Source organism: Corticium candelabrum, chromosome 14 (assembly GCF_963422355.1).
Source record: "Corticium candelabrum chromosome 14, ooCorCand1.1, whole genome shotgun sequence".
Taxonomy (NCBI): domain Eukaryota; kingdom Metazoa; phylum Porifera; class Homoscleromorpha; order Homosclerophorida; family Plakinidae; genus Corticium; species Corticium candelabrum.
The window spans coordinates 7,822,138-7,835,407 of NC_085098.1; the positions used below are offsets into that span (position 1 = coordinate 7,822,138).

Below are 13,270 nucleotides of genomic sequence, written 5' to 3' on the forward strand. Positions count from 1 at the left end.
CTGCAATTGAAAAGCAAAGTCACCGTACCATAACACATCAGCAGTCCACTGCTTCAGTGAAGAATATAATTAGAATGACAATGGCAACGAGCAGACAGTCGCTCAAACAGACCCAAATGACAATCATATGCAAATGAATATTTGACCACAACTAGCATCACTCCATCTGATAGATCTTCACACCAAAGTTGACTCATCTCATCTGGTTTCTCATCATTGAGTAACCATGGCAACAGCAAACCTACATTATGTTGTTTTTAGCTTACAAATGATCAGTTCCTTGCAACCGTCTGTCTGAACTGCTACCATGCTGAGTGTGTCTGTAGACATTGAGACAGTTGATGTAATCTCGTGTCTACCAAGGGTGTCGCCAGTTCCTGAACTACAACATCTGATAAGCCAGTGAGATAAGCAAAGTCGAGAGCAAGAAAATGCTTAATAAACACGTCCACATGACGATCTGCAGTAAAGTGTAACTCACTCCACAACGCTAGCAGCATAGACACCCTCGTAATGCCATTAGAAACAAAGTCAAGCTTCATTTCCTCAACTGCTGGGTGGCTACGTATGCTCAATAAAGTGATAGTCATACTCCAAAAGATGATGATTGTGTCTGAAAACATGCAGCCTTCAATACATTGACTACAAATGGTAGAAGAGGAAAGAGAACTTGTGATAAAGTCTTTTGGTACGAGTAATACAGAATGCTTCCAACCTGGTTCAGGTAGATTAGTAACTCAAAACACCTTTCTTCTGTCAGCTGCAGGCCGTGCTCTACACACACTTGCGTTGCATAAGAGACATCTGTAATGAGGACAGATGTGTGAGGTTGTAGTATAACCAACTTGTCTTCTACAGTCACACATGATGATAGCAACTCTGTGCGCAGTAAAGGCAGTAAACGTTCATCTACACACAATTCTCTTAAACGATCATTTAGACTGACCACTCCTTCGTGTGTTGCTGCACTTGTTACTATTGCCTTTTCTTCAACAGTTATTCGTTGGGATTCAAAGAATTGAAGACGTTTTGACACGAATTTGCTTTCACAAAAATCACTGACTGCAATGTTCGCTGCCATTCTCTTGATCTGAACTCGTCTCATGTCCAGGAATTGACGTAGATGAGTGTGTAGATGTTCATTCCACTTTCTAATCATTTCTTGTCTTGACATGTCGACCATCAGATCAACTTTACTGACCACAATAGCAACGCGAGCTCTGCTGTTTCTCTCGTACAAAACTTGCAGGAAATCTCCAATATTGCAATGAAAACATTGTGCAGTAAACCTTATGACCACCACAGTCGATGACTTTGCATTCTATTTTATCATCCAGCTTCATCACCTTTTCTTCCACACCTATAGTTCTCTCATTGGGTTCTGCCAGAAATGGGTTACCACTCTCCAGTGCTTCAACGAGGCTTGTTCTTCCTGCCTCTGTAATTCCCATCACTAGAATCTTTATTCTGCCACGTCGTACTCCACCCTCCCTTTCCAGCTCATCCAAATATTCTCTTATAAACCTCATGCCTCGTTCACACACTTCAATGGGTGGAGACACTAGTGGACATCTATATACATCCAAGTACTCAAGTTTAGGACTAAAGACAAATTTCTTAGGAAGATGAGTGACAGAAGTATGCCGTAGGTCAATTATCTTAATTTTGACTTCTACAAATAGAGATAACAAAAACTGTTATAAACATTAAAATTTGATGAAATAAACATGTAAATGTAGCAAAGTTAATAATGATCAAATTTGATTAATTAAGAAACAAACAAATGACATGAATGTGTGTGGATGTGCGTGTGTGTGTGTGTGTGTGTGTGTGTGTGTGTGTATGTGTGTGCATTTGTAGAAACAAATACCAAGTAACAAATAACATATTTCATTCAATCATCAATTCCTCAAATAAATGACACGTTTCAATACACACATGCTGGCCACATCACTTGACATTTCACACCAAACCTATTGCTAGTTAGAACATCATGCAAACGTTACAAGAGAGAGAAGACACACTTCACATTTGAAAATTGAAAAAGAGTGACAAATCACCCTCCTAGATTGTTTAATTAAGGAGAGTGATGTCACTCTAAATCACACATACAATGACAACAATTCAGATTACATAGACACATCTATACTGCTACATGTGCTACTTTAGTAAATATAATAGGTTACCATGACATGTGAACTAGTTAAATATAACCATCCTAATCCATGAGCAGATTTAGTAGCACTACACTTCCCATATTAGGTAGAACATAGTAGGGAGGCTAGTCTTACCAAAGATCCAAAATGGTGAGTAACAGTGTGTTTCGTCACGAACTCAGTACTGTACCACTGACAACTTGGAGCCGTCACGATTTGCTTTCCTTCTCAAATTATAATCTCGTGTAATTTCTCTTAATACTTACAGCACGTCTTACACCATTCCTTGACAACAATTAAGCTTGCAACCACCTTGTCTTAGTTTCAAAGCCAAAAGAATTGCTAGCTTTCCAATCCGTGAATGTAGTAAGTTGTACGTTTATGGCTCTTGAAGATCAGCCGGACATAGTTCAAACACGGAAACAACACTATACGACTTCTCTCATGTTACGTGTTGTAGATATCAAAATCCAGGACCTGAGGTCATTTGACGTTGTTGTGACACACTGGACACGGCCACGACAGCTAGAGGGTCTGGTATAACACTATAGTTGACCGTGAGCTGCAGATTCAGACATAAGTCATCCTAATGACCTGGAAAGTGCTACAGAATGCACTCCAACTTTAGAATTAAGGAGCACGAGTGCGATCATACATAGAGGTCTCACACATCAACAACCTACTAAAGCTTATACACATTGACTACAAGTACATCATACTGTTTAGTAACAAACAGACTGGACATGATTGATAGAGATAAGCAATCAATGTGTTTGGCGCTTGAAAATGAACAAAAATGTAATGATGAGTGTCGTTTAAGGAAAGATTGTATACTAGATACATACATGTTCAGTCCTTTGTACAATCAAGATACTGTAGTGTTCTGACTGAAGACGCAGTCTGAGCGTGTGTGGACACGTCACGTGTAATCTTTGTTGCGAGGTCTCGGATATGCTGAATGAATTCGAATCTCGGTCTTCGCAATTTTTTCGATAGAAATCAACACACTCCCCGTGTAGCGCTTGGTACAGAAAATGGGTAGGTGGGATTTGGTGCAAATGCGATCAGAATTTGGAGAGAAACGAAAGCACCAGAAGAGTATAGCACTGCAATCGGCAAGAAATATTCTATTGCTTGAAGCTTTGCAAAGAACAATGGCACGTATAGTCTACACAGGACTGGTGTGGGTGTGTGTTCAAATGAAATGGAATGTGTAGCGTTTGTGTCATCAAGAAATTTTACGCGGGGGGTTACCCCTCTAGAGGGAACCCTGTGCATAATTTTTTGAATTTTTTACGCAAACCTTCCCCTTTACATGCCGAGTGTACTTGCTGGTTTTGGTTGTGAATGGACAAAAGACTTGGCTGCATATTGCAAACACACACACACACAGACAGACAGACAGACAGACAAACAGACAGACAATTTGAGCTTTATATATATTAGGATGACGTAATTAGTCGTATCTCTCTAGTCATGACACTCACACGTAATACTACTATTTACCTGTATTGGGTACACTTGATATACCACAATCCAATAGATTCAATGTCTCCAAGTTCAGTCCATTCCATATGTTGTTAGAAAGACACAATAATCTATTGTTATCTATAAGATCCAGCTCATAGAAAATGTTAAATAACATCAACTCTGACTGTATCTCTTCTAAATCACAGTATCGTAACTTCAATGTTTGTAAATTCATCCGCTGAAAACATGCAAATGTAGGAAATACTCCTAGTTTGTTGTATGACAAATACAGTGTCTCTAGATGATGGAGGCCACTCATTTGTACTTGTTGCTGCCGTATGTTACAGAAACTCAAACCCAACACTTTCAACTTGGTGAGATCTGCTAACGTAAATGTGTGGAGATTTCTGTTGTATGACAAATTCAGCTTTTCTACATCATTCAAGACTGTTAACTCTCCTATCGTCCCTGTGTTGTTATCTTCGAAAGACTGCAGATCGTTGAATGATAAATCCAATCTCCACAGTTTCACAATGTTGCAGGTCGCAAAGTCGCTTGTATCAAACCACATCTCAACATTTCCACTACCACAAGAGTACTGGGCGGTTGACATGACATTAGCTCATCAAACAGCAATGGCATTGAGTGTTACCCTCCACACAGAAAACTTTCAGACATGCAAGATCACAAACAACAGTAGGGACCTCGTGCAGACCAACACCTCCTGATGGTTCGTCCTCATCCACGTACAAACTTGCAACCATATATCTCTTCCAGTTCCCTCAGTTCGGCAATAATTTTGGGTCCAGTGTTAGCCTCGACCTCCCAGACCCGTGTAGCGCTAATTCAAAATCGTTGAATCGGCGCTACACGAGTCTGGGAGGTCGAGGCTAATAGAGTATGTTGACTGTACGAACTCTCAATACCTTCGTCATACAAATTTGTTCTGGAAATCCAAACACAAGCGCGCATATTGGAGATCTAATTCTAGATTGTTTTGCTGGTTGATCTTCGCTGTAAACAATTCCGACTTGACGGCTTCAATGAACATGCACACGCCCGGGAATGTGTGACGTTTAGGCAACTGTCCAATCGTATGCTGATATAGTGGTCACGCGAACTACATAGCGCGCGTGTGTTCACAACACGAAAAAGGTTTGGACTTTCTTTAACTTAATTAATTCACTATACAGTTGTCTGATTTATATTTGTTGTGCAGTCGACTGGTATTGTTGAATTGGCAGTCATTCCCAATTTTCGAGAGGTGAGGCCCCACACAAGGGCATCAGTTGTTACCAACATTTAATTTTGATTAACTGCTCTGTTCAACGTGGCAGCTTCTTATCCGTCTTTATAAAAAAAAACACTGAAGTCACTCACTCGACTTCCATCAGACGCAGCTTATCGTCACCACAAGGAAGAAACAACAAGTAAAGGCTGAAGATTGCTGAACAAGTGACACACTCTATTGCTGGTGTACATTGTGCTATTGCAACACACACAGCCTGGTGAGAACACTGAAACCCTTGGGTTGGTACATGGATACAGAAACTCAAGAAAGCAGTCAACAGATGATGGGAAGACGGGAGGACATGAACGAGGCATTTGTAAGTGTGCATGATAAACACGGATCTCATCTGACTTACGTCACCAATAATAAAATCCTCATCCAAATTGTAACAAAGAAAGCAATTATGTGATTATGTCGTGTCTCTGTATCTACATCTGGCCAGCAGCCATGAGGTCAGTTGACATGGTGGTGTCAGTCGACGAGATGGTCGGGTTCCAATCCGTTTGTGTGTCTGTCCCACATCTTGAAGAAGACGCTCTCCAGGTCTTGTGTGTATCTCTCGACATTGAAGAGTGGAGACGAGACGCGTGCACGGCATATCTTTGCCTTCAAAGATTTCAACCTGGAATGTGGAGAAAGGGTTGGTCAATACTAGTATTACATTATTGTATTGGAGGGATGCATCTCACAATACACTTGAAACATACCGTTTTGGGTCGTTTCCCAGTTGAACTGCTGTGTCTTCGTATTCTTGTCTTGACTTTGCAACGAGTTCTGGGAATCCGAGGGTCATGAGTTGTGAGGCGGCTACACGTGATGCGAGTGTTTCACCAGGAAGAGTTAGCATGGGAATACCGGCCCATAATACATCCATTCCTGTCATGTAAATCATTAGATCAATGACAATCATTAGTGACAGACAGACAGACAAGCAGGACAGACAGACAAGCAGGACAGACAGACAGATGGACAAACACAAGACAGACAGATGGACAAACACAAGACAAACAGATGGACAAACACAAGACAGACAGATGGACAAACATAAGGCAGACAGATGGACAAACATAGACAGACAGATGAACAGACATAAGACAGACATAAGACAGACAGATGGCCGACAAACTACCAAACAGACAAATGCAAACACAAACAAATAGACATACACACATACATATTAGATGGACACAAATTAGACAGACACACAGACAGACAGCGAACAAACGAACACACCGACAGGCAGACGAAGCACAGACCAACAGACCGAAAGAGCTGCACGACCTACTAACCTGTCGTGTGCCCATTACAAAGTGGCGTATCCAAACAAACATCCGCCACTTTCCCTCGTCTCACGTGCTCCTCCTTCGGTGCGACAGGCGAGAACACAACACGACCGGATGTGAGACCCGCAGACGCCGCCGCATTCAGTATATTTGGTTCGCCGGTGACGGGAAACTTGAGCAGCCACAGCACGCTGCCTGGCACACGCTTGATGATGTTGAGCCACATGACGAGCGTCGCAGGATCAATTTTGTACAACTGGTTGAAGTTACAGTAAATGATCGCGTCGTCCGGAAGCCCGTAGTGTTCGCGGAGAGTCAGGGGGAGAATGGGTGGGTATATCTCACCCCCTGACATCTTCACTGTCAATCCTTTGTTGACGTTTGGTGCCGCAGGGGGGACGATACCGACTTGAGGTGCTGAGTGTTCGTCACTGTCGTTTGGTATGGTTTGCGTGTAGTGCGGGTTCGATTGCGTGATTTGTTTTATTCGTTCTTCTGTGATGTCTTCGCCGGTTCCTTCTTGTAGGAGGTGGGGAAACATGTGGGCGTGGTCACCGATAAAGAAGGTGTTGGGCATGTAGGCGAGTTTCTCGCTGAAGTGGTCGCGGTACTCGAAGGGAGTTGTTACTCGGTCGGTGATGATGTAGTCCATGAATGTGGCGCCGCTTGTGCCCGGGTATCCTAGCCACATAACCTAGAACACAAGCATGAATATTCATTAAACAAACAGACAGACAAACATACATACATACATACATACATACAGACACAGACAAGCAAACGAACAGACAAATAAACAAACAGGCAGGCAGACAGACATACAGATAGACATACAAACAGACATACAGACAGACAGACATACAACAGACATACATACATACAGACAAACAAACAAACATACATACATACATACATACACACAGACAAGCGAATGGACAGACATATAGACACAGACAAGCAAATGGACAAACAAACAAACAGGCAGACACAAACAGACAGACATACAGCCAAGTGGGTGAACAAACAAATAGATAGACAGATTGGTGGATGTGTGTGTGTGTGTGTGTGTGTGTGTGTGTGTGTGTGTGTGTGCGCGCCTGCATACCTGTATCGGAGCTGGTCTCAGCGCAAACACCTCATTCCTTGCTCCCTTCGTGTATCCATTCAGATTCACCAAAATGTGAATGCCATGCGAGTGAATAAGATCAGCTGCCTGCCCACAGTCGACAACCTACCCCAAACACATCACCAAATGATATCAACACAAGAACCCGGTTAACTCCCCAACCTGTGAGAGATCAATCAAATGCTTTGCTTTCGCAATATTCTTTCTAAATGCCGTCCCGTCATCAGGAGAAAGAGCGTAACAAAAAACCTATAAAACATTAATGATGTGTGGGTGTGGTCACTGGGTGCAATGCTTCGTACCTCGACTTTCGATTCGTTGTGACTCGACGGCACACTTTGCATGAGGTGAGACGTGGGATGATTTCCGAAATCGGAGGAAATGTATCCGATACGAAGACGACCTCCTGACGCAGTGAGATCTCGACTGTGTTCGTATGGCTCCTTGTGAAGCACTTGAACCTTCAAGCATGATTTCGTATGAGAGAGACGTGTGATGAGATGCATTTTTGGGTCTTACTTTGTCGACACACCAACTGCCGTGTTTTGCAGCTATCGCCTTCCTAAAGGCGTGTGATAAAGGATATAACATGCTGTGGTGAGGATGAACAGATGGGAGACGGTTTTTCTCCAGTTGGTCAGCGACGATGGCAACGATTTTCTTCATACGAGCATCGTAGTCGGTCCAATCACAGATAATCTGATGAGAAAAGAATTCGTATATGAGATGACGGGTAATGTATTGTGAGATGCATCCGTCTAATACAATAGTCTAACGTACTGTGAGATGCATCCCTCCAATACAATAGTCTAGTGTATTGTGAGATGCATCCCTCCAATACAATAGTCTAATGTATTGTGAGATGCATCCCTCCAATACAATAGTCTAGTGTATTGTGAGATGCATCCCTCCACTACAATAGTCTAATGTATTGTGATATGCATCCCTCTAATACAGTAAATATCCACCATCTTTGTCTCACCTGTAAACAATGTGTGAGATTACAATACGCATCCGGAAACTCCGGCTTCAACTTCAACGCCATCCTATACGACGCAATCGCCTCTGGAACATTCCCTGAATCTTTATGTAAAGATGCCAAGTTGCTGTGAGCGTCAGCAAAAGCCGGGTTGATCTGAATGGCTTGTGTGTAACACTTGAGAGCTCCTTGTATGTCCTGCATCTCTTTCAGTGTGTTTCCCATGTTGCTGTAGGCGTCAGCAAACGCGGGCGCGATTCTAATGGCTTCCTTGTAGTGAGCAAGAGCGTCTTGTAGTTTGCCCTGCTGCTGAAGAATGCTGGCAAGGTTGGAATGAGCAGCAGCAAATTCAGGAAATATCTAAGAACGAATAAGGTAAGTAAATACATGTACGACATTGGATGGACAGACAATAGACAGACAGATGGACAGACAATAGACAGACAGATGGACAGACAACAGACAGATGGACGGACAATAGACAGACAACAGACAGATGAACAGACAATAGACAGACAGATGGACAGACAACAGACAGACAGACAATAGACAGACAACAGACAGACAGATGGACAGACAATAGACAGACTACAGACAGACAGATGGACAGACAATAGACAGACAACAGACAGATGGACAGACAATACAGATGGACAGACAATAGACAGATAGTTGGACAGACAACAGACAGATGGACAGACTATAGACAGACAGTTGGACAGACAATAGACAGATGGACAGACTATAGACTGACAGATGGACAGACAACAGACAGATGGACAGACTATAGACAGACAGTTGGACAGACAACAGACAGACAACAGACAGATGGACAAACTATAGACTGACAGATGGACAGACTATAGACAGACAGTTGGACAGACAACAGACAGACAGATGAACAGACTATAGACAGACAGATGGGCAGACAACAGACAGACTATAGACAGACAGATGGGCAGACAACAGACAGATGGACAGACGATAGACAGATAGATGGACAGACAATAGACAGATGGACAGACAATAGACAGACAGATGGACAGACTATAGACAGACAGATGGACAGACTATAGACAGACAGATGGACAGACTATAGACAGACAGATGGACAGACAACAGTTAGATGGACAGACAACAAACGATAGACAGATAGATGGACAGACTATAGACAGACAGATGGACAGACAACAGATAGATGGACAGACAATAGACAGATGGACAGACAATAGACAGATAGATGGACAGACTATAGACAGACAGATGGATAGACTATAGACAGACAGATGGACAGACAACAGACAGATGGACAGACTATAGACAGACAACAGATAGATGGACAGACAATAAACAGACAGATGGACAGACAATAAACAGACAATAGACAGATAGATGGACAGACAGATGGACAGACAATAGACAGACAGATGGATAGACAGATGGACAGACAATAGACAGACAGATGGACAGAAATAAAGAGACAAACAATAGCCAGATGGACAAACAATAGACAGACAGATGGACAGAAATAAACAGACAGACAGATAAACAAGAGACAGATGGACAGACAATAAACAGACAGATGACCAGACAGACAAACAGGCACATGGACATACATACATACATACATACATACAGTAAGACAGAATGCTCTTACCTCTAATGCTTTCACATATAGTTTTGTTGCCTCCTCAATCTTTCCCTGTTCTCGTTTGATGTTTGCTAAGTTGTTGAGAGAGTCTGCGTGAGTTGGACACATCGTTAGTGCCGTGTTGTAGCATTGCTCTGCCTCATGGACCTAAAGAACAACCCCATACTCACACACACACACACACACACACACACACACACACACACACACACACACACACACACACACACACACACGTGCGTCTCACCCTTCCTTTCTCTTTGAGAGCATTTGCTAGATTACAATACGCGTCAGGAAAGTGAGGCTGTAGCTCAATAGCCCTGCGGTATGTGTCCACTGCAAGATCAATCAATCTACCATACAAAGACACTCACACCTCTGCTGCACTAAACAGACACGAGAGTCACAGATCATACCCTTGCTCGTAATAAACACAAGCCAAGTTGCCGTGAACGATTGGATTTGATGGACTGAGATTGAGAGCTCGAAGGTACGCAGCTACAGCTCTACAGAAAAAGTAGAAAGTCATATTTGGAATTATGAAAAAACCAACATTCGTCAATGTCACCAGGAAAGCAATCAACCAACCTAAAAGATGGACAGATAGAGAGACAGCCAGATGGACAGACAAAGAGACAGACAGATGCATGAGACAGACAGACAGAATGGATGAAGAGCACAAGATGCTAGTCGAGTGAGCTTGTGACTTGCCTGTCAAATATTCTTGCCTCTTTCAAGACATTTCCAAGGTTGATGTAGGCGTCCAAAAACGTTGGATCGAACTGCACAGCCTGCACACAGAAGCTAATGCTACAAACAACTGCAACAGCCAGCCACACAAATAAAGACAAACAAATAAACAGACAGACAAACAAATGGATAGACAGACAAACAGACAAACGAAATGTCAGGCAAACCGACAGAAAGACGATGGACAAACAAACAGACAGACGAAACAGTCAAACAGACAGACAAATACAAAACAGATGGACAAACACATGCACAGACAGATAGACAAACGAAACAGTCACACAAACAGACAGACAAACAAATACAGAAACAGATGGACAAACACATGGTGGACAGACGGGCAGACAAACAAATAAAAGACAGATGGACAAACACATAGACAGACCAACCAGCCAACAACTACAAGAAGAGACAAACTAAATAAACATAAAACAATCCACCAATCCGTCATCCTAACACCACAAACCTTCTCAAAATGATGTATGGCAAGCCATATCTCTCCCTGCGCGTTGAACACGCATCCCAAGTTGCTCCAAGCGACAGCAAAATTTGGCTGCGTCTCAATCGCTTTGAGATAGCAAGCCTGCACGACGCAACAGACACAAACATAAGTCACGTGTCTCGACGTGAGGACCAATGGCCAAGTAGCTGATCAGATAGCCGAGTTTCGAGGTTCACAACGATATAAGCAGCAGATAAACATTAGCACCCATAACTCTGTCGAGGCACATTTTCTCCACCCGCCCTTCTTACCTTCCCCACCCACCCACCCATACCTCCCTACCGTACCCCCATAAGGACACTCCCACCCGACCCGTTACTTTCCCAAAGGCCCCAAAACGTGCCTCACACAGAGTTCAACCCGGTTTTAGTACGTTTGAATTTTACGATAATTTTTCCTCGATCTCAGTGTTCTGATTGGCTACCCACCCATAGACCCTCGTTATGCATACAACAGCATCACATGCATCTACGATTTGCGACTTACAACCAACGAACAACCAGAGAACGTCCCAGGAAAGGTTCGAGACGTTATCAGATCTTGAGTCCACCGCACGGGGTCGGGTCCACCTGCAGCTGCTAGTCTAGTAATTACCAAATAAAAAGTCGTTCTGTTAGTTGCACGAAATGGTCTCATCTAGTGCCAATAACCCGACCCGACGTCACCCATTAGTTACAGTAATCGAAGGCACCCTGTGACAGAAATACATTCAACTTATATACACCCCTGAATTACCCCCTAGTGTACGGTTACCCCTGAATTGCCCATTTTAGTAACAATTACTTCATATAAATCAATCCATTTGTTACTTCTTTGCCAGCAATGCTTAATTTCTGCTCACTTTCACTGTACAGTTTAATATTAATTTATACACTTTTAAATCCGGGACCTCCAGATTCCCCGCCAAATTCGATCATACCCGGATTACACATCCCGCAGTCCCGCCTCCTCAACCGCCTTGCAGACTACTATTGTACCTTGGCTTCTTCTAGTCGTCCGAGCGCCTTCAACAGGTTGCCAAGATCGCTCCTCACGTAGTACAAATCCTGTCGCACAGCCGCCGCCGCAGGCAGCCAAAACAAATTAGCATTTCATCAGCGTCGCGGAAACGAAGTAAATGAGACGACAGGTGCGCCGAACTCACCGGATTGAAATGCAGCGCGGTCACGTACGCCTGAACGGCGCCCTCCAGGTCAGCAGCGGCGACGAGCGCGGCCGCCAGGTTGACATAGCCATCAATGAAATCGGGCTTCAGCTGGACAGCGTGTCTGTAGCTTTCTAGCGCCTGTTGTAGTTGTCCGCGCTCCTTGTACACGTTACCCAAGTTCGAATAGGCCTCGGCGAGAAGTGGATTGGCCTTGATGGCGAGTTTCGAGAAATGGGCGGATCTGAAAGAAAGAGGGAAATGACGCGACACCGAAGCGACACCGACGCGACACCCTCTATGAAAGGAATGCGGCGCCAGCCCTATGAATGCCTAGAGAAAGAGAGAAACGCTCGGGACGCACATTGACATGCTTTTCAGTTGATATATCTACGATATGGACGCTAATTAGGCGCTCATTGAGAGGCAAAGTGACACTGAATCTTGTGAGTGTGAGTGAATAATGTCGATGGGTGAGTGTGTGTGTATCTCAAACCGCACGCTTTCTACAAATTCACTCAAACTCGTTATTCGCGCCAGCGCTTTCGCTTTTTTGCCCGCTCACTTGTCGAGTCGTCGGCATTGAAAGTGAATCGATGACAGAAGAAGAAGGCAGCCGGTGTTATCCGGGTCATGCCGCCACAGCTCCATACTCAGTTGCTCGGCTCTGTCATAGCTGCCCTTTTGGTATTCATGGTGAGCCAATTCAGCGAGCGTTGCTGACAAGAGTAAGTCAGTGTTAGGACCCATTCACGCACGCGCACTACGATTGTGACCTGTATTTACCTCTGTGCTGTTTCGAGTAGTCGCCGAATTCGAGTGTGACCCTCTCCGAGACGTTCATCGTGCCATGCAGTTGGCAATCGGCGTGGTGTTCTGCTCTGGTTCACGTAAAGGCATGCAGTGACGTCGATTCGA

The 13,270-nt window shown here is 43.7% G+C and overlaps 2 protein-coding genes across 3 annotated transcripts; both read right to left on the reverse strand.

Moving 5' to 3' along the window:
* Positions 1–586: 586 nt before the first annotated feature.
* Positions 587–4,395, reverse strand: LOC134190414 (malignant fibrous histiocytoma-amplified sequence 1 homolog). Its single transcript, XM_062658867.1, has 3 exons — positions 3,663–4,395; positions 1,298–1,672; positions 587–1,242 (listed from the first exon to the last, which is right to left on the reverse strand). The coding sequence occupies exons 1-3, from the start codon at positions 4,237–4,239 to the stop codon at positions 587–589; spliced, it is 1,608 nt and encodes a 535-aa protein (XP_062514851.1). The 5' UTR covers positions 4,240–4,395.
* Positions 4,396–5,268: 873 nt separating this feature from the next.
* LOC134189531 (UDP-N-acetylglucosamine--peptide N-acetylglucosaminyltransferase 110 kDa subunit-like) lies at positions 5,269–13,263 on the reverse strand. Of its 2 annotated transcripts, XM_062657830.1 has the most exons (17): positions 13,139–13,263; positions 12,918–13,071; positions 12,353–12,596; positions 12,186–12,254; positions 11,173–11,289; positions 10,668–10,747; positions 10,373–10,462; positions 10,204–10,309; positions 9,963–10,103; positions 8,309–8,665; positions 7,846–8,025; positions 7,629–7,787; positions 7,489–7,575; positions 7,306–7,431; positions 6,207–6,894; positions 5,625–5,793; positions 5,269–5,539 (listed from the first exon to the last, which is right to left on the reverse strand). In XM_062657830.1, the coding sequence occupies exons 1-17, from the start codon at positions 13,194–13,196 to the stop codon at positions 5,389–5,391; spliced, it is 2,976 nt and encodes a 991-aa protein (XP_062513814.1). In that variant the 5' UTR covers positions 13,197–13,263; the 3' UTR covers positions 5,269–5,388. The 2 variants fall into 2 exon arrangements, with proteins under 2 accessions (XP_062513814.1, XP_062513815.1); XM_062657831.1 differs by lacking the exons at positions 12,186–12,254; positions 12,353–12,596; positions 12,918–13,071; positions 13,139–13,263 and adding an exon at positions 11,695–12,174.
* Positions 13,264–13,270: the final 7 nt, after the last annotated feature.

Bases quoted from the DNA above. Each gene is read 5' to 3' on its own strand.
- LOC134190414 (XM_062658867.1), bottom strand. From the start codon at position 4,239: ATGTCAACCGCCCAGTACTCTTGTGGTAGTGGAAATGTTGAGATGTGG. The intron at 1,673-3,662 runs GTAAATAGTAGT...CTCTATTTGTAG, and splicing joins ATCAAGTGTACCCAATACAG to AAGTCAAAATTAAGATAATT. The intron at 1,243-1,297 runs GTCATAAGGTTT...ATTTCCTGCAAG, and splicing joins CAAAGTCATCGACTGTGGTG to TTTTGTACGAGAGAAACAGC.
- LOC134189531 (XM_062657830.1), bottom strand. From the start codon at position 13,196: ATGAACGTCTCGGAGAGGGTCACACTCGAATTCGGCGACTACTCGAAA. The intron at 10,310-10,372 runs GTATGATCTGTG...TTTGTATGGTAG, and splicing joins TGTGTTTATTACGAGCAAGG to ATTGATTGATCTTGCAGTGG. The intron at 5,794-6,206 runs GTTAGTAGGTCG...TTTACATGACAG, and splicing joins TTGTAATGGGCACACGACAG to GAATGGATGTATTATGGGCC.